Source organism: Ogataea parapolymorpha, chromosome I (genome assembly GCF_000187245.1).
Source record: "Ogataea parapolymorpha DL-1 chromosome I, whole genome shotgun sequence".
In the NCBI taxonomy this organism is placed as follows: domain Eukaryota; kingdom Fungi; phylum Ascomycota; class Pichiomycetes; order Pichiales; family Pichiaceae; genus Ogataea; species Ogataea parapolymorpha.
Genome location: NC_027866.1, coordinates 153,859 through 175,109, shown reverse-complemented (window position 1 = coordinate 175,109; position 21,251 = coordinate 153,859). Strand labels below are relative to the sequence as shown.

The 21,251-nt window shown below is 49.8% G+C and overlaps 16 protein-coding genes across 16 annotated transcripts; 12 read left to right on the top strand and 4 right to left on the bottom strand.

Annotated features, from left to right (window-relative positions):
- Positions 1-38: 38 nt before the first annotated feature.
- HPODL_00085 (Heat shock protein STI1) lies at positions 39-1,745 on the top strand (the record flags this gene model as incomplete). Its single annotated transcript, XM_014081531.1, has 1 exon — positions 39-1,745. One exon carries the CDS (start codon positions 39-41, stop codon positions 1,743-1,745), a length of 1,707 nt encoding a protein of 568 aa, XP_013937006.1.
- Positions 1,746-1,827: 82 nt separating this feature from the next.
- Positions 1,828-3,486, top strand: HPODL_00084 (Carbon catabolite-derepressing protein kinase; the record flags this gene model as incomplete). Its single annotated transcript, XM_014081530.1, has 1 exon — positions 1,828-3,486. One exon carries the CDS (start codon positions 1,828-1,830, stop codon positions 3,484-3,486), a length of 1,659 nt encoding a protein of 552 aa, XP_013937005.1.
- Positions 3,487-3,662: 176 nt separating this feature from the next.
- HPODL_00083 (uncharacterized protein) lies at positions 3,663-5,660 on the top strand (the record flags this gene model as incomplete). Its single annotated transcript, XM_014081529.1, has 1 exon — positions 3,663-5,660. The coding sequence occupies one exon, from the start codon at positions 3,663-3,665 to the stop codon at positions 5,658-5,660; it is 1,998 nt and encodes a 665-aa protein (XP_013937004.1).
- Positions 5,661-5,669: 9 nt separating this feature from the next.
- Positions 5,670-6,143, bottom strand: HPODL_00082 (uncharacterized protein; the record flags this gene model as incomplete). The annotated part of the gene is made up of 1 exon (XM_014081528.1): positions 5,670-6,143. One exon carries the CDS (start codon positions 6,141-6,143, stop codon positions 5,670-5,672), a length of 474 nt encoding a protein of 157 aa, XP_013937003.1.
- An 85-nt stretch (positions 6,144-6,228) lies between these two features.
- On the top strand, positions 6,229-7,007 carry HPODL_00081 (uncharacterized protein; the record flags this gene model as incomplete). Its single annotated transcript, XM_014081527.1, has 2 exons — positions 6,229-6,276; positions 6,312-7,007. 2 exons carry the CDS (start codon positions 6,229-6,231, stop codon positions 7,005-7,007), a joined length of 744 nt encoding a protein of 247 aa, XP_013937002.1.
- Positions 7,008-7,101: 94 nt separating this feature from the next.
- HPODL_00080 (Peroxisomal membrane protein PEX29) lies at positions 7,102-8,709 on the top strand (the record flags this gene model as incomplete). Its single annotated transcript, XM_014081526.1, has 1 exon — positions 7,102-8,709. The coding sequence occupies one exon, from the start codon at positions 7,102-7,104 to the stop codon at positions 8,707-8,709; it is 1,608 nt and encodes a 535-aa protein (XP_013937001.1).
- An 18-nt stretch (positions 8,710-8,727) lies between these two features.
- On the bottom strand, positions 8,728-9,723 carry HPODL_00079 (uncharacterized protein; the record flags this gene model as incomplete). The annotated part of the gene is made up of 2 exons (XM_014081525.1): positions 8,728-9,677; positions 9,711-9,723. The coding sequence occupies 2 exons, from the start codon at positions 9,721-9,723 to the stop codon at positions 8,728-8,730; spliced, it is 963 nt and encodes a 320-aa protein (XP_013937000.1).
- Positions 9,724-10,234: 511 nt separating this feature from the next.
- HPODL_00078 (Protein FMP42) lies at positions 10,235-11,761 on the top strand (the record flags this gene model as incomplete). The annotated part of the gene is made up of 1 exon (XM_014081524.1): positions 10,235-11,761. The coding sequence occupies one exon, from the start codon at positions 10,235-10,237 to the stop codon at positions 11,759-11,761; it is 1,527 nt and encodes a 508-aa protein (XP_013936999.1).
- Positions 11,762-12,004: 243 nt separating this feature from the next.
- HPODL_00077 (Protein MSP1) lies at positions 12,005-13,078 on the bottom strand (the record flags this gene model as incomplete). Its single annotated transcript, XM_014081523.1, has 1 exon — positions 12,005-13,078. One exon carries the CDS (start codon positions 13,076-13,078, stop codon positions 12,005-12,007), a length of 1,074 nt encoding a protein of 357 aa, XP_013936998.1.
- An 81-nt stretch (positions 13,079-13,159) lies between these two features.
- On the top strand, positions 13,160-15,718 carry HPODL_00076 (Nucleolar MIF4G domain-containing protein 1; the record flags this gene model as incomplete). The annotated part of the gene is made up of 1 exon (XM_014081522.1): positions 13,160-15,718. The coding sequence occupies one exon, from the start codon at positions 13,160-13,162 to the stop codon at positions 15,716-15,718; it is 2,559 nt and encodes an 852-aa protein (XP_013936997.1).
- Positions 15,719-15,745: 27 nt separating this feature from the next.
- On the bottom strand, positions 15,746-16,897 carry HPODL_00075 (uncharacterized protein; the record flags this gene model as incomplete). The annotated part of the gene is made up of 1 exon (XM_014081521.1): positions 15,746-16,897. The coding sequence occupies one exon, from the start codon at positions 16,895-16,897 to the stop codon at positions 15,746-15,748; it is 1,152 nt and encodes a 383-aa protein (XP_013936996.1).
- Positions 16,898-17,110: 213 nt separating this feature from the next.
- HPODL_00074 (60S acidic ribosomal protein P0) lies at positions 17,111-18,046 on the top strand (the record flags this gene model as incomplete). The annotated part of the gene is made up of 1 exon (XM_014081520.1): positions 17,111-18,046. The coding sequence occupies one exon, from the start codon at positions 17,111-17,113 to the stop codon at positions 18,044-18,046; it is 936 nt and encodes a 311-aa protein (XP_013936995.1).
- Positions 18,047-18,295: 249 nt separating this feature from the next.
- On the top strand, positions 18,296-18,553 carry HPODL_05084 (putative membrane protein; the record flags this gene model as incomplete). Its single annotated transcript, XM_014081519.1, has 1 exon — positions 18,296-18,553. The coding sequence occupies one exon, from the start codon at positions 18,296-18,298 to the stop codon at positions 18,551-18,553; it is 258 nt and encodes an 85-aa protein (XP_013936994.1).
- Positions 18,554-18,663: 110 nt separating this feature from the next.
- On the top strand, positions 18,664-19,908 carry HPODL_00073 (uncharacterized protein; the record flags this gene model as incomplete). Its single annotated transcript, XM_014081518.1, has 1 exon — positions 18,664-19,908. The coding sequence occupies one exon, from the start codon at positions 18,664-18,666 to the stop codon at positions 19,906-19,908; it is 1,245 nt and encodes a 414-aa protein (XP_013936993.1).
- A 30-nt stretch (positions 19,909-19,938) lies between these two features.
- HPODL_05083 (uncharacterized protein) lies at positions 19,939-20,640 on the top strand (the record flags this gene model as incomplete). Its single annotated transcript, XM_014081517.1, has 1 exon — positions 19,939-20,640. One exon carries the CDS (start codon positions 19,939-19,941, stop codon positions 20,638-20,640), a length of 702 nt encoding a protein of 233 aa, XP_013936992.1.
- Positions 20,641-20,742: 102 nt separating this feature from the next.
- HPODL_00072 (translationally controlled tumor protein) lies at positions 20,743-21,249 on the top strand (the record flags this gene model as incomplete). Its single annotated transcript, XM_014081516.1, has 1 exon — positions 20,743-21,249. One exon carries the CDS (start codon positions 20,743-20,745, stop codon positions 21,247-21,249), a length of 507 nt encoding a protein of 168 aa, XP_013936991.1.
- Positions 21,250-21,251: the final 2 nt, after the last annotated feature.

Below are 21,251 nucleotides of genomic sequence, written 5' to 3'. Positions count from 1 at the left end.
CATTTATAAGTAGGAACAGTTTTCTCGCATCAACCAACATGTCTGCCGAAGAATACAAAACACAGGGAAACGCCGCTTTTTCTGCCAAAGACTACGACAAGGCCATTGAGTACTTTACCAAGGCGATCGAGGTCTCGTCTACTCCTAATCATGTTCTCTACTCCAACAGATCTGCGTGCTATGCGTCGTTGAAGAAATACGAGGAGGCCCTTAAAGATGCCCAAGAATGTGTTAAAATCAACCCATCCTGGGCCAAAGGCTACAACCGTGTCGCTGCAGCAGAGTTCGGGCTTGAGAGACTGGACGACGCCAAGAAGTCCTACGAGAAGGCTCTAGAGCTTGATCCAAGCAATGCAATGGCCAAAAGTGGTCTTCAGGCCGTTTCCGACGCCCAGCTGGCACAGAACGACCCAACCATGGGAATGCGCAAGATTTTCTCTGATCCTGGCCTGATCGAAAAACTCAAGACTAATCCAAAGACCGCTGAGCTAATGAAAGACCCATCTCTTGTGGAAAAGGTGAAAAAGTTGCAGACCAACCCTGCTGGCTTGAGCACGGAGATGTTTACCGACCAGAGACTGATGACGGTTTTGGCGGCCATTTTGGGAATTGACCTCGGTGCAGCTCCTTCAGAGCCTACCCAAGCGTCCTCGGACAACGACGTTGAGATGAAGGACGCAGAGCCAGCAAAACCAGCAGAATCAGCTAAAAAGAGCGAGCCAGAGCCAAAGGTGGAGGAGCCAGTGGATGACTCGAAGGCAGAGGCCGACAAATACAAGGCAGAGGCCAACGCGTTGTACAAGCAGAGAAAATTCGACGAAGCAATCGAACTTTATAATAAGGCATGGGAAACCCACAAGGACATTACCTACCTGAACAACCGTGCCGCTGCTGAATACGAAAAGGGGGATTACGATGCCGCTATCCAGACCTGTTTGAAAGCCGTGGACGAGGGAAGAGACATGCGTGCCGACTACAAGTTGGTTGCCAAGTCGTTTGCTAGAATCGGAAACTCGTACCTGAAGAAAGACGACCTGAAAAAAGCCTGTGAGTACTTCGAGAAATCGCTGACCGAACACAGAACCCCTGAAGTCCTGAACAAGCTGAGAAGCACCGAGAAGGAGGTCAAGAAAAGAGAGGCCGAGGCATACATCGACAAGGATCTGGCCGAAAAAGCCAGATTGGAGGGCAAGGAGTATTTCAGTGCCGGCGACTGGCCTAATGCCGTGAAAGCATACACAGAGATGATCAAGAGAGACCCGTCCGACGTGAGAGGCTACTCGAACAGAGCTGCTGCTCTGGCCAAGCTTATGTCATTCCCAGACGCCATCAGAGACTGCGAGACGGCCATCAAGCTGGACCCAGGATTTATCAGAGCGTACATCCGCAAGGCCAATGCCGAGTTGGCCATCAAGGAGTACAGAAAGTGTCTTGACACACTGACAGCTGCCAGAGAGGCAGAGGTGAAGAACAAGTCGACCGCCAATCTGAACGAGATCGACTCTCTTTACCAAAAGGCCATGGCACAGAGATTTGCTCCGTTGGAGGGAGAAACGTACGAAGAGACCATGGCCCGGATCCAGAAAGATCCTGAGGTTGTCCAGATTCTGAGCGACCCAGTGATGCAGACGATTCTCCAGCAGGCCCAGAGCAACCCGGCCGCATTGCAGGAGCACATGAAAAACCCAGACGTCAGCCGCAAGATCATGACGCTGATGGCTGCCGGAATCATCAGAACTCGTTAAATAGGTTTAATGAAGTAGTGCACGACCCAGTTCTAGGAGTAAAAAAATAGTGGAGTCGCAACAATAAAAATTACTGACACACATGTCTGAAACGGAACAACACCACCACAACCACCCTGCGGGGGGAGCGGCCAATCGGATTGGCAAGTACCAGATCGTCAAGAACCTGGGCGAAGGCTCGTTTGGAAAGGTGAAGCTGGCGTACCACACGGGTACAGGCCAGCGAGTGGCTCTTAAAATGATCAACAGAAAGACCCTGTCGAAATCTGACATGCAAGGCCGAATTGAGCGGGAGATTTCGTATCTGAGGCTGTTGAGACACCCGCACATCATCAAGCTGTATGACGTGATCAAAAGCAAAGACGAGATCATCATGGTGATTGAGTACGCCGGTAAAGAGCTGTTTGATTACATCATCCAGCATGGGCGGATGAAGGAGGACGAGGCCAGGCGGTTTTTCCAGCAGATCATCGCCGCCGTGGACTACTGCCATCGCCACAAAATCGTCCACAGAGACCTCAAGCCGGAGAATTTGTTGCTGGACGACCAGCTGAACGTGAAAATTGCAGATTTCGGTCTTAGCAACATTATGACAGACGGCAATTTTCTCAAGACTAGCTGCGGGTCGCCGAACTACGCTGCCCCAGAGGTCATTTCCGGCAAACTATACGCGGGGCCCGAGGTGGACGTTTGGTCGTGTGGAGTGATTTTGTACGTGATGCTGTGCGGTCGTCTGCCTTTTGACGACGAGCTAATTCCTGCTCTCTTCAAGAAAATCAGCAACGGCGTGTACACGCTGCCGCACGACCTCTCACCGGGTGCCAAGAACTTGCTCACGAAGATGCTCGTGGTGAACCCGCTCAACAGAATCACCATCAAGGAGATCATGGAGGACGAGTGGTTCAAGGTGGGTCTGCCGGAGTATTTGTTGAACGACGTTGCTGCAGAGAAAAAGGTGAGTCCCGACGACGTGAGCGAGGACGTGGTGAACGCATTGGCCATTGCTATGGGCTACTCGCGCGAGGAGATTATCGACGCAATCAAAATAGGCAGAACACCGGAGACAGAGGAGATTCTCGACAGCTACCAACTAATGAAGAGCAACAAGAAGCTCGTGGAGGATATCAACAAACAGGACAAGCTACAAACGGCTGCGAACGACCCGAGCCACCCGAGATGGCGCACGCCGACGAACATAGACTACCCAAAGCCCGATAATGCAACCAACTACAATCCGAGCTCGACCATTGCCATCCTGCCCTCGTCGCTGCCGCAGATCCACAGAGCGTCGATGGTGCAACTGCGCCCCGAGCTCGCGTCGATTCAGCCTATCAGCACCAAAAAGTCGAAAACAAGATGGCATTTTGGCATCCGTTCCAGATCGTATCCGCTAGACGTGATGGGCGAGATCTACAGAGCCCTGAAAAATCTGGGTGCAGAGTGGGTGCGGCCGTCCGAGGAGGAGCTTTGGACGATCAAGGTGCGCTGGAGATACACCGTGGCCGACAGCGAGCAAGACGCCGACCTGATGAAAATGCAGATCCAGCTCTTCCAGCTCGAGCCGAACAATTATTTGGTGGACTTTAAATTCGACGGCTGGGAGTCCAAGAACCCAGCGAAATCGGGCCCGGCCGAGCAGGAGCTGCAGGACTCGGACGAGATCTCGTCGTTCAGCGCGTATCCATTCTTGCATCTCGCCACCCGGCTCATCATGGAGCTGGCCGTCAACAGCCAGGGCTAGTCTGAGGTGCGAGGTGTGGCGAAAAATGATTTGACAGTAGAATAAAAATAAAGGAAGATAAGTACAGGAATAAATCACGCAGCAACGAGCTAAAGCACTTGGATTTGCCGCTGTGTTTTATTATGTCGAATTTGCAATCCAGCCGGCACAATTCAGCACACTCGGCCGGGGTATCGATGGACTCCAGCGGCACCACGCTGTCCCCCACGACTACAGTGGGGCCCACCCCCTACACCGGCGATGGTCTGATGCATACGGTTAGTGCCAGTGACCAGGATAGAAAGCTTCATACGTCGTACCTGTATCCTCTGAGCAAGGCGAAAACACACCAGGGTTCCGGCACGTACGAGGGCCAGGCAGACAACACCAAGACTGTGCATGCGTACAAGACTGTCCATCTGGACAATGTGATAGACGAGTTCAAGCCTTTGGACCCAAAGACAGTGCTGCATATGGAGAAGAAGCCGCATCTAGCGAAGAACAACAGCTCTGTGCCCTTCCGGACGACCGCAAATTATAAACGCAGAGTGTCTTTCGATACGGTGAATCTTCAGATTGCGGATAACGACGATTATTATGGCGACGACGAATGCGACGACGTGGGACTGATGCAGGGCAGAGACCGTTGGAGCCGACGCGAGCAGCTTCTAAGCTCTGGGGGCTGGGGTCCGTTTAGCGGCAGCGAGCCGTCGCCTGGCTCGAGCTATCTGGCTTCACGGGGTCGATCTCCACATCGAGACATCTCGCCACACCAGGGCCTGCGTGCAAACTCGTCTGAGCGCAGTCTATCCCCAGGAAACCCGTTTATGAAGCGTATGGGGTCCGTTTCGCCCATAAGAAACATTAGCATTGCGGGAGCCATGACTTCCAGACAGTACCCTACAAGCCCCATTATCACGCACGATGCATGCACATTGACCAAGAAACACAAAGATTTTGACAAGCTGTATTTGCGGCAACTGGGCTCTAGAAGACCACTGTTGCCAGACAGAAATATCATGTGCTACATATCTGGCCGCAAACATACATGGGTGGCTCTAGACTGGTGTTGCAACCGATTGTTGGAAGATGGCGACAGCATGGTCGTGACGGCGTCCATCAACCCCAGCTCGCGCTCGCTGTTTGTCCGGCGTCTTTCCTCGAGCTCCAACCAGAGCAGAGAAGCCAGCGAGGAATATATACGCAACTCGCCCGAGTACGCCAAGGTGGTGACCGAAAACATCATGAAATACATCATGGCGATTTTGAACCCGAACAAGATCCTCAAGATCACGATCGAGCTTGCCGTCGGAGGCACCAAGGACGTGCTGAAAGACATGTACTCGCTGTATTTGCCGTCGTTGGTGGTAGTTGCTGCGAAGCCGACCAAGGCAGCCTCCACGCGGTCGTGGGTGACATCACGGGTGACAGACCGCCTGGTGAAGAATTTCCACGTTCCTGTGGTGATTGTTCCGTCGCTGAACATGGATTTATTCGAAGAAAAGCTATTTGCTGTGCTCAACAAGCGCATGGACGAATTGCACCACAACTACGACGATCCGAATTTCGTGGCAGAGCTAGAGGATGTGGGCTCGTACAAGCTGAGCGACCACGAGTCGGCAATTGCCACGCAGAAGGAGGCCGAGGAGCAGAACACGGACTCGCCGGCGGGCGAGCTCAAACGATTGCAACACTTGACCAACATAAAAATATACCAGGAACTTTCCGACATTTTGAAACGCTCAGACGACGAAAACAAGTATAAAGACTGGCTCAAGGTCATTTCTGCTGCAGCATACAATTACGGCGTGAATCTTGCCGAGAGCGCAAAGAGCGGAGGCGAGAGCGCCCAGCTGGTGCGCACGCTGACAGGAGCACCAGACCCAATATACGGCCGTGCACGGTCGATGCTTCTGGACACCGACACCAGTCCGACGCCAAAGTCTCCGCAAGGAGGCAAAATCCCTGCCATCCACATACACTCGTCTGGTGACTATAGCGGGCCTCGTCAACAGACATCTCTCAAGTTCGACATCAGCCACCCCAAATATTATTCTCAGGACAGCAGCATGTCCTTGAAAATGGACCCGTTGCGTCCGACCGTGTCAACGCCACAGCTGCACCCGCAGAAGTCGTCTGACTCGACTGAAAAGGAAAAAAAGGGCTTTTTCAGAAGTCTTTTCAGAAGAAAATAGATAGCTTAGCTATTTATGATAGGACCTTTTGTATTTAGACCGTTTGAAGGACTTGCTTTTACCATGGAATCTCCGTTGTCGGTCCTCATTCCTGTCGTCGTGTACACGTTGTACTCTGCGCTCATCTTGTTCATCTCGTTCTCTGTAGGTGTCTTTCTTCTCCTGCTCGCTCTCGATCATTTTTTTCCACAGCTCGTGGACAAAGTCCACCGTTTTCTCGTCCAGCATCGGTTTCAGCTGTAAACACAGATCTTTCGGGCTGATTTTCTCGTCAAATACAAGATTGTTTGTGAATTCAACAATTATGTCGTCGTCAGGAACGAGCTCATTCATCTTCTGCTCGATGTACGACTCGAGCGCTGGCCGGTCGACCTTGGCGTAATCAACCTCCTTGTTGAACAGTTTCGGGAAGTTGAACTCTTTGAGGTCCTTTTCTCGCCGCTTGTCGAGCTCGCTCTCGTTTATTGGCCTCGTTCTGAACATGGCTCCATCAATGGAAATTTTTCAGATAAGATTAAAACTACACAAATGCACCGCATTTATTGGCAAATAATATTTCCTAGACATTATGGTGATTTGTTGCGACTGGATATCCAACTGGGTCCAGCCCCGAGAGGTAAGCACCCGCGATTGGACAGCCACTAACGCCAGTACTACCAACTCGACGTGGCTCTTTTGGGTCTAAGGAGCGCCGGTAAAAGCAGTCTCGTCGGCGTCCTCAAAAACAACACCTTTAGAACTGACACGCTGCCTACGCTCCGGAAAACCACCACCACGCTCCGTATGCACAATTTGGTCACAACACCGCCCACTTCAGCCCAAATATCCACCGAAACAACGCCCTTGCTGGACGCAAACACCAAACAACCCGCCCCTCCTAGCAAGCTCCTGCTGAAAATCCACGATCCCAGCGGACAGCACAAATTTCAGCATCTGTGGACCGACATCATTGCTAGTCCACAAATAAGTCTTATAATTTTCCTTATAGACATCTCAGATACACTCACCATAGAGGAGGCAAGGACAAAGCTCCACGAAATTATTCTGTTCAACAACAAGCATAGGAAGCTGCCAATGATCGTTGTATGCAACAAAACTGACCTGGTGGCCGATTATCGCTACTTCGTGGCCAACAAAAAGACAAAGAACCTCAAGCTGAACAAACCGATCCTCGGCTCTAACGAGGACGTAATGCTGGAGTATCTCGGTGTCGAGCGCCACGACACAAAACTCCTTCTCGAGGGCCACACTGAGCTGCTGTTCGACTTCAAGTTGCGGCTCGTGAGCCTCAAGAGCGCACAGACAGACCTGCAACACGACCTCGTGTCCTTGCTGACTAAGAGATGACATAACGAAAAACCCCCCCGAAACACGAGGTTCACCCGTGCCATGTGATTCCGGCCCCAGCAAGTTTACAGAAAATAATTTGTGAACTCTTCCCATGGAGTCTATGGTAAATAACCTGTGGTCGTCGTGGGACACATTGTCGCAGGCCACGGCAAGCACGGGCGGCGACATGGACGCTGCCTCGGTGGCTTCGAAACAGAGCCCTCAGGAGTCCAAGATGGCGGCCAGCAGCATGATTTGGTCGTCGTTTTCGGAGCCGCAGAAGACCCCGCCGACCAAGCGGGCATCCAGCTCGTTCTTTGACGACATGTTTACCTCGTCCAAAGACCATTCGACCACGTTGACCGATAAAATGTTCGAGCGATTCTTGTCTATGGCCCTGCCTACCACGACTACTCAGGACGGGGAGGAGCTACAATCGATTTTAGAGAGAATAGAGATGCAGAAGTCGCGTCCACAGTTGAGTCTGAATGTCATGAGCAAGAATGCGATCCAGCTCCTGTCTCGGCTGTCTGTTCCGTTTGTGCTGATTGACCAGGTGATTATTATTTTCAGCTGGTCCAAGCCTCTTTACACTCTAACGTTTTTAAATGTCGCCACGCTGCTGATCCTGAAGCCGATCTTGCTCTTGAGCCTGCCGTTCTTCTACACCTGTTTCGAGATCATTGTTCCCGCTTACATGAAAAGACATCCGCCCGACAAGCACACCATTCTTCAGAACAGGAACCCGATTCCGGCGGAGGGACCGTCTGTTTCGCACGTCGACGTGCCGCGGCCAGTTCCTGAGCTGAGTCGCGAGTTTGTTCTGAACTCTACAGACCTGCAAAACCACATGCTACTCTACGTTATGAGCTATGACTTTGTGACGTCGCTGATTGTCAAATATCTATATTTCAAGGACGAGAACATCACTATTTTTATTTTCGTCGCTTTATTGACCAGCGGTACTCTACTGACCTTGTTTGGTGCACAGGTACTGTCCGCAATGCTACCCTTCATCAAGGTGACGCTGTCAGTAGGTCTGTGGGCTGCCACCATCGCCATGCACCCCAACTACCGGTCCACTTTGCTGGATATGCTCTACTCGGAGGATACCCGTTTACGGCTTCTGATGATGTCGAACCGTCTGGAGCTGTGGCTCAACAAGGAGCTGAATCTGCGCGAGCAGAAGGAGGTCAAGGAGACAGAGATTTTTGAGCTCCAGCATCTGGACCCGGAGACGCACAATTGGCAGCTCATTTGTTTTTCGTCCGACCCGTATCCGGCAAACTCGCACGCTCGGCTCAATAATCTGCCGCTTCTGGGCACGCTGCACTTGAGCCAGGTCAAGCCGCCCGAGGGATGGAAGTTTGTGGACGTGGAGACGGCAGTCAACACGAGGAGTGTCGATGGCTGGCTGCTAGATCTGACCCCCGAGGGGTGGATCAAAGAAAACTTCTTGAACGAGACCATGGACATTGACGAGGACGAGAAATGGTGCTACGATTTAGTGACCAAGTTCTCGTACCAGGCAGGACTGACTACCAACGAAAAGAAAACCAGAGGAGAGGTGAGAAGACGGCGTTGGATAAGGTACTGTGTTCGGGATATTTGGGATGAAGATGACCAGATGGAGGAGACGGTGGCGCACAGGCGCAACAAAAGCATGGAGTCGTCGAACAGCTTGCATCCGGTGAAATCGATCGATTCTGTGGACGGATAAATGATGTACTTTTATGAATTATGAATGCATGTTTCGTGTTGTAATCTTCGACGGTATGGCGGGCTTGTTGTTTGTTTGGTCGTCTAGTCCGGTCATGTTCTTGTACGAGTCGTCGCTCATGGCTATGGCGAGCTGGTGGTTGTCCTGGTTGTACGCCAAAGCGACTATACTCATTTCGAAGTTGGCGTACTGCTTGACTCTTTTTTTGGTCTTGTAGTCCCACAGACAGATCGATCTATCTGATCCTGCCGTGAAGAAGCGCGACTCCGTGTCGAAAAATTCCAGACAATTGACCGGGTTCACAAGATCAACGCTTTCGTTCTCAATCACGAGCTTTTGACGGTGGCATTTGAATGCATAATTATTTTCTGCGTCCTCGAATAGATCCAGCGAAACCTTGCCCTCTATCGAGCTTTGCAGAAACCCGCGACCGTTGGGCAAAAATCTGACCTTGGTCGTCTGAAAACGGAACCCATTTTCCATGCTGCTCACCGGCCGGTCCAGTTTTCGGAAGTCATACACATGGATCTGTCTGTTGGACATGCCCACGATAAAACGGTCTGTTTGCTGGTGCACATCCATTGCATATACTTTTCCAGGCAAGTCCATCACCGACGGTTGTTCGAGGACGCGCGGGTCGGCGAGCTGCACCGTTTTGTCCCAGGAACCGGAGATAATTAGGTTTCTTTTTGCATGGCTTTCCACGCACTGTACGGGAAGATTATGGGCGATAGGGGTGTTGGAAGCTTTTCGCGAGCGCAGATCAAGCTTCTGCACTGTGCCGTTTGCCAGGGCGGAGTAGATCCCGGAGTCCAAGACAGTGGTATCGAGGATAGGCGCGTCGAGGGCGATATGCTCGACCTTGTGCGACGCGTCGATCAAAGACAGCGATCCGTCGAGCGACGACGCGACAAGCCAATCAGATGCGTACCGCAGCGACGTAAGCACGTCGGGCGAGACGGAAATGGCTGTTTGTTAGTAGAAGGCAGAACAATACGTACTGTACTCGTTCATATATAAATAAATAATGTCTGGGGTTCAGAAAAATATTTGTGGCACGGCAATGTGGCACAGCAGAGTATTCGGAGTGCCGGTCGGAAGACTGCGCTAATTAGGAAGTAGTGCGGAATCCTCCGCCATTCTGGCAGCTGCCACGGCGGTCCCCGCAGGAAATAGAAAGTCCCCTGCCTGTTTCATCAGGGTGCCGGGCTCTGCCGTATACACCTCCGCCTGCGGCCAGTCGTGTGCCGCTTGGCGCAAGCAACAGTTACTGGACTTTCCGGGGCAAAGCAGCTGCGTATACGCAACCAAGCTAAGCTTTACAAAAAGCACGTCAAACCAAATCGCCTTCTCCCTACCCCAGCGCCGTTTAAAAACGCCGTTTTTCAGCCCAGGGCAATTCTCTATCTAATCTTTCAATTTTTCACCGTTTTCGGCCTTCATATCTGCAGCTTTTTTTTTTTTTTGCAGCGCAGAGAAAATATATATGCATTTAGGCCCGCCTGAGCACCTGAAAGATTGAACCATGTATTTTTTTGAAACACCCACCAAAAAGAGAATCGTCCAGGTGGCATGCGCTGTGATATGGTGTCTCTTTGGAGCGGGTCCAATCTTCGGTTTTGCCGCCCTCAAGCCGGTTCTCGTCGACCAGGGAGTCTACGAGGACGCATGCAACCTAAGTTCCCAGGATTACCTAGCCGAGGGCTTTATACCGAATTGCACAGAACAGGACCTCAAGCTGAACATGATGTTCACCACCGGCGCGGTTCTGACCAACGTCAGTGCGCTTTTGATTGGCAGAACGCTGGACATATACGGCCCTAGAGTGTGCGGTCTGATAGGCGCAACATCCATGCTGTTTGCCTCTTTAGTGTTCATCTATTCCAAGTCGATCACCTGGTTTGACCCTTACCTGGTGGGATACGCGGCAATGGCGCTGGGCGGCCCATTCTCATTTATCTCGAGCTTCCAGCTGTCCAACGCATTTCCTGAAAAATCTGGATTAATTCTTGCACTTTTGACCGGGGCCTTTGACACCTCCTCTGCCGTGTTTTTGGTGTACAAATTTGCCTACACAAGATGGCCGGAGGCTTTGAAAATCGAAACTTTCTACAAAGTGTACCTTGTGATCCCGCTCTTTATCGCTCTGGCGGAGATCTTTATCATGCCAAACGAGTCTTATCTGACTCCGCCAGTCGACCTTATTCCAAACCCTACCGAGGAACAGCAACGGCTGGCCGAGGCTCTGGAGCGCGAGGAATCACTGCACGAGGTAAATGAGAACACGCATCTTCTGGCAGTTCAAGGAGCAGCCAAAAGACGGTCCTCGCTCGGAGAGGCATACAGATCGGCGTACGTGGAGGAGGAGCTAGAAGAAGTCACAACCCCAACGCCTAACTCCGTCTTCGGAATCCTGCACGGCTACCCTTCCTCTTACCAGTTCAGAACATATTGGTTCCTGCTGATTTGTCTTTTTGCAACCATCCAGATGCTCAGACTAAATTATTTTGTTGCAACCGTTAATTCGCAGTACACATATTTGCTTGGCTCGTACGAAAAATCTGCCAAGCTGAACAAAATCTTTGACATTGCGCTGCCTCTCGGCGGCGTGCTATCGATCCCTGTGATTGGCCGCATCCTGGACGGCTGCTCCACCTCACTGGTCATGTTTATTCTGCTTGCAGTGTCCATTTTGATCGGTGTGCTCAATTGCATCAAAAACTCTTTTGTGGCCGGAGTGATCAATGTTCTCATCTTCGTGTGCTACAGACCATTCTTCTACACCTCCATATCGGACTACTGCGCCAAAGTGTTTGGTTTCGAGACTTTTGGAACGGTGTACGGCTCCGTCATGACCATCTCTGGTATTTTCAACTTCCTGCAGTCCCCATTAGACAGACTCACGCACACGGTGTTCAAGATGAACCCTATTCCGCTAAACCTGCTGCTTCTACTTATCACGTTTGTCATTGGTGGCACGCACGTGGTCTACGTGCATGTGCAGAGCAAGGCCTACAATAAGAAAAGAAGAGCACATAACTTAGGACGTTGATATATAAAAAAATCACACGGCTGTGCAGTGCGACCAGCTGTGCCAGGCAATAAATACAGAAAATTTTCTTTATTAAAAAAACATAATATGACATCTTCGAAGATCCGTATACCGTTCATGTGGTATACTGATTCAAAGCGATGTCTAGATCAACGTCCAAGGAGAATTCTCTTGCAATGGCAAGCGTACATGGAATCGCATCTATGGTTTCGTGGCTGGTTCGTTGGCACATCTGCGTAGACTTCAGTCGACAGGGTCGATCTTCAGCTTGTCGAGTTTCTTGATAAGCGAGTCGCTCGGCGTCACGCTCTCGATGAAATCGTGCACACGTAGCGGCCGCATCACTATCTGTTCTTTCGGATTAATCGGTTTGCCGTCTTTCACGTTGTTTCTAATGAACTCCCTGGTAGAGTTGATTGCTGCATTGCGACACAGTTCTTTGAGATCTGACCCACTCAGGCCATCTGTTATTTGCACGAGTTTGTCTAGCTCGAAATCGTAATCCACATTGTCTAGTAATTTCTCCAAAATTTTGTGCCGTTGCTCTGCGTTCGGCATATTTATAGGGAATCGTTTGGGCATCCGTCTCATGAATGCCGAGTCGATATCGTCAGGTCGGTTGGTGGCTCCCAAAATGAGGATTCTTCCCGACGACGTCAGCCCGTCCCAAAGAGTCATGAATTCGGCTTTCAATGTTGCTGTGATCTCGTGGTCCATCGAGTTTCTCTCGCGCAAAAACGAGTCGATCTCATCAATAAATATGATACATGGCTGCAACTTGTTTGCAAGCGAAAACAGCGCGTCTACCAGCTTATTGGACTCACCGTACCATTTATCCATGATTGTAGACATCCTGATGGAAATGAAGTTTGCTCTTGATTTGGACGCCAAAGCCTTGGCTAGCATCGTTTTTCCGCATCCCGGGGGCCCGTACAGAAGCACGCCCTTGGGTGCTTGCAACAGGGTGGAGTATTGAGTAAACAGATCGGGACACGTTAACGGAAGAATCACAGACTCTTGTAGATCGCTGATGATATTATCGAGGCCTCCAATGTCTTCAAAAGAAACACCAATTTCGTCTGGAGGAATGACACTGTTCAGGATCACTTTTTCGTACTCGGAAAGCTCAAGATTGAGACCTGGATTGGCACGCTTCAACTTTTCAAGGGACAGCTTGGCCTTCTTCTTAGTTTCTTTTGACGTCCGTGCCGGGCCTTCCTCTCCTAGGATATGCGTGAGAAGATAGAATATGGAAAGGGAGGCTCCGACGAAAAAGACCGCATCCGTGAGGAGCTTGGGATCAATTTTCTTGAACATGTTAAGGATAAGTATTGTTAAAAGTGTTTGCCACTAAAATGCACAGCCGGTAAAAAAATACTTGAAAAATATTTGATCAGGATGGGTAAGAGAGACCGGCACGGGGTGAATATCCCTGGCGCTTTGATGGATCAGATTCGCGAAAGTGGCCGATATGATGATGATGAGCGCTTTAAACGGCAAAAGCGGAAGATCAGCCGAAAAGAGAGACGGAAGGAGCAGAGAGAACAGAAGAAGAGAAAGCGAGGGGGAGACAAAGAGGAAAGGGCGATTATGGATAGATTGAAGAAAGTTAAGGGTGCTAGGGATATTGAGAAGGAAGGAAAGCAGCAGAAGAAAAATAGCACGCTCAAAATTGTGAAGGAAGAAGAGCTGGAAGCTGACGATAGCGACTTGAACGAAAGTGAAGAGGTAGAGTATGAAGAGTTCACGGGCTTTGACGATGAAGAAGAAATTGAAGAGGAGGAGTCAGATAATGATAGTGATGAATCGCTTGATGACGAACAGAAAGACGTGATGGCCCAGTTGATGAAGCTGAAAGGAGCTAAAAAGGGCAGCAACGTGAAAATCGTCAAGGAGGACGAGCTGCAAGACGAGGTTGATGAACTGGAGGGAGACACCTCCAGCGAGGAAGAATTTCATGAGCTGGAGGATGAGTCGCACACGGAGTCAGAGGTATCTGGAGATGAAGCAACGTTTCCCAAAGTATTTGATAAAACAGACGACGATCTCGAATACTACGCAAAGAAACTTGGCATCAAGAAAAACAGCAAACTGAAAAAGACTGACGAGCATGACATCATCGGTGGGCTCCTAGACGGCCTGGAATTCGATGGTTCAGGATCTGAGGAAGAGGAAGAGGAAGAGGAAGAAGACTCCACCACCGACTCTCTGGACGAAGAGGACAGAGAGCTGCTGAAAGAGATGGGTGAATTGGAGACCTCTGAAAGCGATTCAGACTCAGATGCTGGCCCTTCTGTGCGTGAAAATCCGTACGTTGCTCCAGTCCCTGCTGGAAAATATGTTCCTCCAGCTTTACGTCGTAAGCTGCTTGAAAATGACGATAGTGAAGAGATGCAAAAAATCATTCGTTCTGTCAAGGGTCCGTTTAACAAACTGTCTGAGGCGAACCTTTTGACAGTCGTGAATGACCTCAGTGCATTGTATACCGAAAATGCGCGCCAAATCGTCAACGAAGCCATAATCAAGGTGGTATTCCAATCGGTGCTGGTTTCGACACCGATGCTTGACAGCTTTCTCGTTCTCTATGCCACAGTTATCGTTGCGCTCTACCGTTTGCAGGGAGTGGAATTTGGCGCGTATGCGATCCAGACGCTGGTTGAAAAGCTTTGCGAGTATATCAAGACAGAAAGTTCCAATAAGGAAGCGTCGAACTTGATTGCGCTGATTGCATTTTGCTACGAACTGAATCTGCTTTCTTCCAGATTAATGTATGACGTGATTGGACAGAAGCTGATAGATAGCCCTACAGAATTCAGGACAGAGCTCTTGCTAAAGGTGATCAGATCCTGCGGTTCAAAACTCCGCTCGGATGATCCTAGCTCGCTCAAGGAAATTGTTCTTACTTTGAACAAGAACGTCGGCTCGGATATGAGCACCAGGTCCAAATTTCTGATTGAAACTGTTTCCAACTTGAAGAACAACAAGCTTAAGCATCTTGAGAACGAGGCCACCTCGGGGCTAGTGACTAGACTGAAAAAACAGCTGGGAAGAATCAGGAGTGTCGATCCTATCAAAGTGTCCCTGAGTGATATAGAAAACATCAACGAAAAAGGTAAATGGTGGCTTGTTGGATCTGCTTGGAAAGGAGATGAGAAAAAAGTCGAAGAGTCTACAAAGTCTGTGATCGATGCGCTGGATAAGTCTGAGCCAAACTGGCTGGAACTGGCTAAACAACATAGAATGAACACGGACATCAGACGTGCCATTTTCATATCCATCATGTCCGCTAGCGATTACATGGATGCATACGTCAAGTTAGAGAAATTACGGCTAAAAAAGACCCAACAACGCGAAATTCCTCGAATTTTGATGCATTGTGCTTCCATTGAGACCGTTTTCAATCCGTATTACGCTTTCGTTGCCAAAAAGCTTTGCGAGGACCACGCCATGAGAAAGACGTTCCAGTTCAACTTATGGGATTTGCTTAAAGAGCTGGAAGGAGAAGAATACGAAGAATTGGAAGAAACACCGGACGAAGATGAAAAACTGAAGAAAACCCTGAACCTGGGAAGACTGTTCGGCACTCTTGTTGGCGAGGGGTCTTTGCCGCTAAACGTTTTACGAACTGTCAATTTCCTCACAGCTAGCGAAGATACGAAATTATTTGTGGAGATATTTATGATTAGTTTCTTTGATAGCGTCGGAAAGCTGTCAGAGCAGAAGATTTTTGGTGCCGGCGATAAAAAGCACAAAACAGAAGACATGCGATACAATGACAAGACGATGGTCGAGCGGATCAATAAATGCAAGGAACAACCAACGTTACTCAGAGGGTTGCAATATTTTTTACAACATAAGGTTAGAGATAGCACCTTTATTAAAGGAAAAAAGCAGCGGTCAAGAGTTCATTGGGGAGTCGACTCCATGAGCGATATCGTTGGAGAATTGTTTGCCTAGATAGCTTAGCGGAGTTATAAATGCGGATTAATTGGGAAAAGAATATGGGAGCTGGAGCTTTTGCTCCTCGTGCTCGTCCACTGGATACCAAAAGCTCCAAAACCAGTCTAGAAACCTGTATCTCATAGTAGAGAATGTAGACAGCTGACCTGAAGTCGGAGGGTTTGGGTCAATCTTCCGGGAAACGAATAGGGGCTTTGTGGCCCTAAACAATTTGCGGAAAATGTTGCATCTCGATTTAGGTTCCTTGAAGCGTTGGAAGTCAGACGCATCGAAGACAACAGGACTTAGAGAGCTGGAGCAAGTACTGGATTTTGGAGAGTCCACGTCTCTGCAACTCTCAAAAATCTGCACCCAGTCCGGATTTTTTTGCAGCTCATATTTCGCTCTCTCCTGTTGGAGAAAGTACTTGTAGCAGTTTGGATCGGTGACTGGAGAGCATTCCGAGTCGTGGATGACGGTTGCTGGCTCCGAGCTGGCGGATTTCTTGAGGATGCTCAGCTCGCGATCGAGAAGGTATTCTCCTCTTTCTGTGCTGTCCGCTGGTCTCCATCGCTCGTACATTTCAAGAACAGAATTCAAAAGCTCTTTTGGCGTCCCAGAGAAACGTCGACCGCGTTGTGTTAATGTTTCCAGCTCATCGAGCACTACTCTTGCCGTGAATGATCGCACACAAGTGAAAAAAAACTCGTCCACAGCGGCATCAGAGTGTTTTGGTGGCTCTGCGTCCTTGAGCCAGCTAAAGATGTCGTCATAGCTAGTGCGCGGAATTGTCTCGAGGACTATCTGAATGGTGGAGGTAACCAGCACCAATCCGTCGGGCTGGGTTTGCGGGAAATTTGGGATTCTGGTCCAGAAAGAAGAAAGCAGCCCCAGAGTAAGATCAGGGCTGATCAGCTCGGTGCCTCCGCTGCGACTATGAGAGTAGAACGTGTTGTAGAACCAGCAAATCACGTCGCATGAGCTTTCGAGGATGTCTTTCCTGGTGTCACTCACGTAGCTTTCCAGGCCTGGAACCACCAGCTTATCAAGTACCTCAGCCAGACGGGGGAATACAGTCTCTAGAAACGCCGGCGACTCCTCGTTCAGCTTGAGCTGCTCCTTAAATTGCAGTAGTGCAAATCCCAAATCATCATAGGGAAGCTCCAAGAGCAACGTGTCTAGCTGGCAACGGTTCATGGTATAGCAATAAAATAGCGGAATAAATCTATGTTCTAATTGGGGAGACAATTATTTGTAGGGCCCTTTAGAGGATCACAGACGATAACAATTTCCTCATAATATCACGTGACATAATTTTGGGCTGGGTGCCCTTCTAAAATTTTTCAGAAAATTCAGCCAGGAAATAACTTCATCTAGCTTTAAAAAGCCTAACGTTGTAACAGAAACGAAATGGGAGCTAACAAGGAAAAGAAGGTCGAATATTTCTCCAAGCTCAAGCAGCTGCTTGAGGAGTACAAGTCTGTCTTCATCGTTGGTGTCGACAACGTCTCTTCTCAGCAAATGCACGAGATTAGAAAGGCTCTCAGAAAAGATGCCGTCGTTCTTATGGGTAAGAACACCATGGTGAGAAGAGCCCTGAGAGGATTCATTGCCGAGAACCCAGACTACGAAAAGTTGATGCCTTTCGTCAGAGGTAACGTCGGATTTGTCTTCACCAACTCTGATTTGAAGACCATCAGAAACGTCATCTTGGAGAACAAGGTTGCTGCTCCAGCCAGAGCCGGTGCCATTGCACCAGGCGATGTGTTTGTTCCAGCCGGTAACACGGGTATGGAGCCAGGTAAGACCTCCTTCTTCCAGGCTTTGGGTGTTCCAACCAAGATTGCCAGAGGTACCATTGAGATTACCACTGACGTCAAGATCTTGACCAAGGACCAGAAGGTCGGACCTTCCGAGGCCACTCTTTTGAACATGCTGAACATCTCGCCTTTCACGTACGGTTTGACCGTTGTGCAAGTCTACGACGATGGCCAGGTGTTCCCATCGTCCATTTTGGACATCACCGATGAGGAGCTGGTTGGCCACTTTGTCTCAGCCATTTCCACCATCACCCAAATCTCGCTGGCTGCTGGCTACCCAACCATCCCAGCTGTGTCCCACCAGATCATCAACAACTACAAGAACATCCTTGCTCTTTCCGTTGCTACTGATTACACCTTCGAGGGATCTGAGGCTATCAAGGATAGAATTGCCAACCCAGACGCTTATGCTGCTGCCGCTCCTGCCGCTGCTGCTTCCTCTGCTCCAGCCGAGGAGGCCACTGCCGCTGCTGCTGAGGAAGAGGAGGAGTCTGACGACGACATGGGATTCGACTTGTTCGGTTAGTGTTAGGTAATAATACATCTCTCTGTTCCCCAAATTTTTTCCTAATGGTTTGTGTTTCTTACCCGGCTCTGAACGGAGATGGGTTTTTCCCAGCCAATAATTTTAAGTGGAGAAGATACATATTAACAAGCGTGATACGCCGGCTAGCTGTTGCGTAAAATTTGCATTCCAGTCCTGCCACCTGTTTGATTCAAACCAATTCGCTCCCAAGCTAAGCAGACCAGTTCTTTTATCTCCATCTACCCAAACATGCTGCCAATTGTCCAAAGAAGACTCCAATCCACAGTGGCGACTCCCGTCAAGAGATCCAACACCTCGCTTAGAGGCGTGCTGCTAGGCTTCTTCGCCGGCGTGTCCATAACCGGATTCGGTGCATACTACTATTTGCTCGACGAGTACAAGTCCTCGTCCAACGCTGTCGTTTCCGACGTCCTACTTCTCCAGAAAAGCATCAGAAAGCTCGAGAGCCATGTGCGTACGCTCGAGGACAACCTGGCCAAGAAATAGCTTACCCACTTTGCTCTCCTCACTTCTTCTTATGTATACATATGAGATCACTGAATTCACTGAATAACATTCCGTTGCGTAAACCTTTTTCACAGCCTTAAAACTTTTCCATGTCTGAGACGATCCGGCGATGTCCCTATTTTCTGCCCAACAAGGGCCGGCCGTGTGGAGTACAGCTTCGCAGCGACACGCAGTACTGCTATAACCACCTGCCGCAGGGCAAGCTGTTTTCCAAGACGAAAAACGGGAAAACCGTCACCAGAGTCCCGTGTCCTTTAGACCCGTCGCATACGGTTTGGTCTGACAAGTTGAGCCGTCATCTCAAAACGTGCAACACTTTGAAAAAGAAGCTAGAATTTGAGTCCAACGTGAGCAAATTTCCCTGGCTGGTGGTGGATTTTAACGTCCAAGGAGAATTTGCGCTGGAAAACAAGCCGCTGGATTACACCGAGTTTGCAGCGTTTGTGCGCCGGTTCAGCGACACTTACAAACAGTTGTATTCCTCAGATCTTGAAATGAACCAGATCGACTACAAATACGGGCTCGAAGAGCGGATGAACGAGGTCAGTAACCGCAAGCACGTGACGCAGCAGGCCTCGCTCATTGGCCACATGGCGCACGAAAATCTGCTCGGCGACGGCACAACTTACGTTGAATTCGGCTGCGGCCGCGGCGAGTTTGCTAGGTATCTTTTGCGGGCACTGGATACGGATCCAGGGCTGGTAGCAAGCGACAAACAGGTGCTGCTGATCGACAGACAGTCGCCACGGATGAAGTTCGACACTAAAATGAGAGAGGAGCACACCAGGGGTGCAGTTTGTGTCACCCGGTTCAAAACTGATATCAAGGACCTGGACTTGGCGACGGCAGTCAGTAGCCTAGAGATCCCGGGCAAGGTTGTTGGATTTTCAAAGCATCTATGTGGAACCGCAACAGACCTCACCTTGCGGTGTCTGCTGAACGCGCGGAAAGATCCCAAGTTCCAGTTCTCTGGCTTTTTGGTGGCTATGTGCTGTCGCCACGCTTGTAAATATAACTGGCTGCTCGAAGAGTCGCGTACTTACCTGAAGGAGAAATTTGGTGTTGGACAGCAGGAGTTTCTCTATTTGTCCAAAATGGCTTGCTGGGCCACGAGTGGAGTCCGGCCCGGAATGAGCGAGAACGACGGAGCAGACCATTTTACGGGGCTCAATTTGAGGGACAGAACAGAGATCGGGCGCCAGGCCAGACGAGCGATCGACGAGAGCCGCGCCCACGCTATGAAACAGCATGGATTCTCGGCAAAATTGTTCAACTACGTGAGTGCAGACGTCAGCATGGAAAATAGCTGCATGCTGATAAAAAATATATGTTAATCAAAAAATTGATACCATTTTTTTTTTTCCATGCTCTCTGGCCAACACGCTTTTATCACTGGCGGGTCCCAGGGACTTGGCTACGCAATTGCGCGGAAGTTGGGCTCTCATGGGTGCCAGGTAACACTCTTGTCGCGGAATCTCGAGAAACTTCAGCGCAAAGTTGAAGAACTCAACGAGATTTATCCACATCCCCAAAATCACGATTGCGTAGCATACGATCTGAGAAACCCAAGCGGCCTCGAGTCGATGGTGAAAAATTACGAGCGCCTCAAAACAGCCAACATCCTGGTCAATTGCGCCGGCATGTCGCAGTCCAGCCTGCTCATGTCGACGCCCAGCCAGGAAATTCAGGACATCATCAATGTCAACCTCACGTCTCCGCTGATCTTGAGCAAACTTTTTGTCAGGAACATGTTGCGTCTGCAAAATCCAAACATAGTAAACATCTCCTCAGTGCTGGCACGAGACTGTGCGCGAGGAACAGCAGCATACAGCGTCTCGAAAAGCGGTCTCAACAAATTGACCCAGACGCTGGCCTTTGAAATGAAGTCCAAGAAAGTACGAGTGAACGCAATCATGCCGGGACTGATGCCGGAGACAGACATTGGAAAGAAAGTCACCAAGGGCACAGTAAAATCGTCGCGTCTCTCCTGCGAAGATGTGGCCGAAAAGGTGTTACTGTTGATTGTTGATCCGGAGCTAACAGGGGAGTGCGTTGCAGTTGAGTAGCAGTATTTCTGGATATCTGTTTTACGTAAGCCAGCCTTCCTCCATGCGGTGATGAAAATTTTTTTTTTTTTTCACGCTTCTAATTATCCCTGCTTCCTTAACATGATTATCTACAAAGACGTGATTTCCGGTGACGAGCTACTCTCTGACGCTTACGACATCAAGGAGGTTGATGGAGCCATCTACGAGGCCGACTGCCAGATGGTGCAAGTCAAGGCTGGTGCCGATATCGATATTGGTGCTAATCCATCTGCTGAGGATGGTGCTGAGGACTTGGACGACGGTGTTGAGACCGTTAACAACGTTGTCTACTCTTTCAGACTGCAACAGACCCAGTTCGACAAGAAGTCGTTCTTGACCTACATCAAGGGCTACATGAAGAAGGTCAAGGCTCACCTCTCTGAGACTGCTCCAGACCAGGTTGAGGCCTTTGAGAAGGGTGCCACTTCCTACGTCAAGAAGGTTGTTGGTTCTTTCAACGACTGGGAGTTCTTCACCGGTGAGTCCATGGACCCAGACGGAATGATTGTTCTGCTCAACTACAGAGAGGACGGTGTCACTCCATTTGTTGCTATCTGGAAGCACGGTGTCAAGGAGGAGAAGATCTAAGT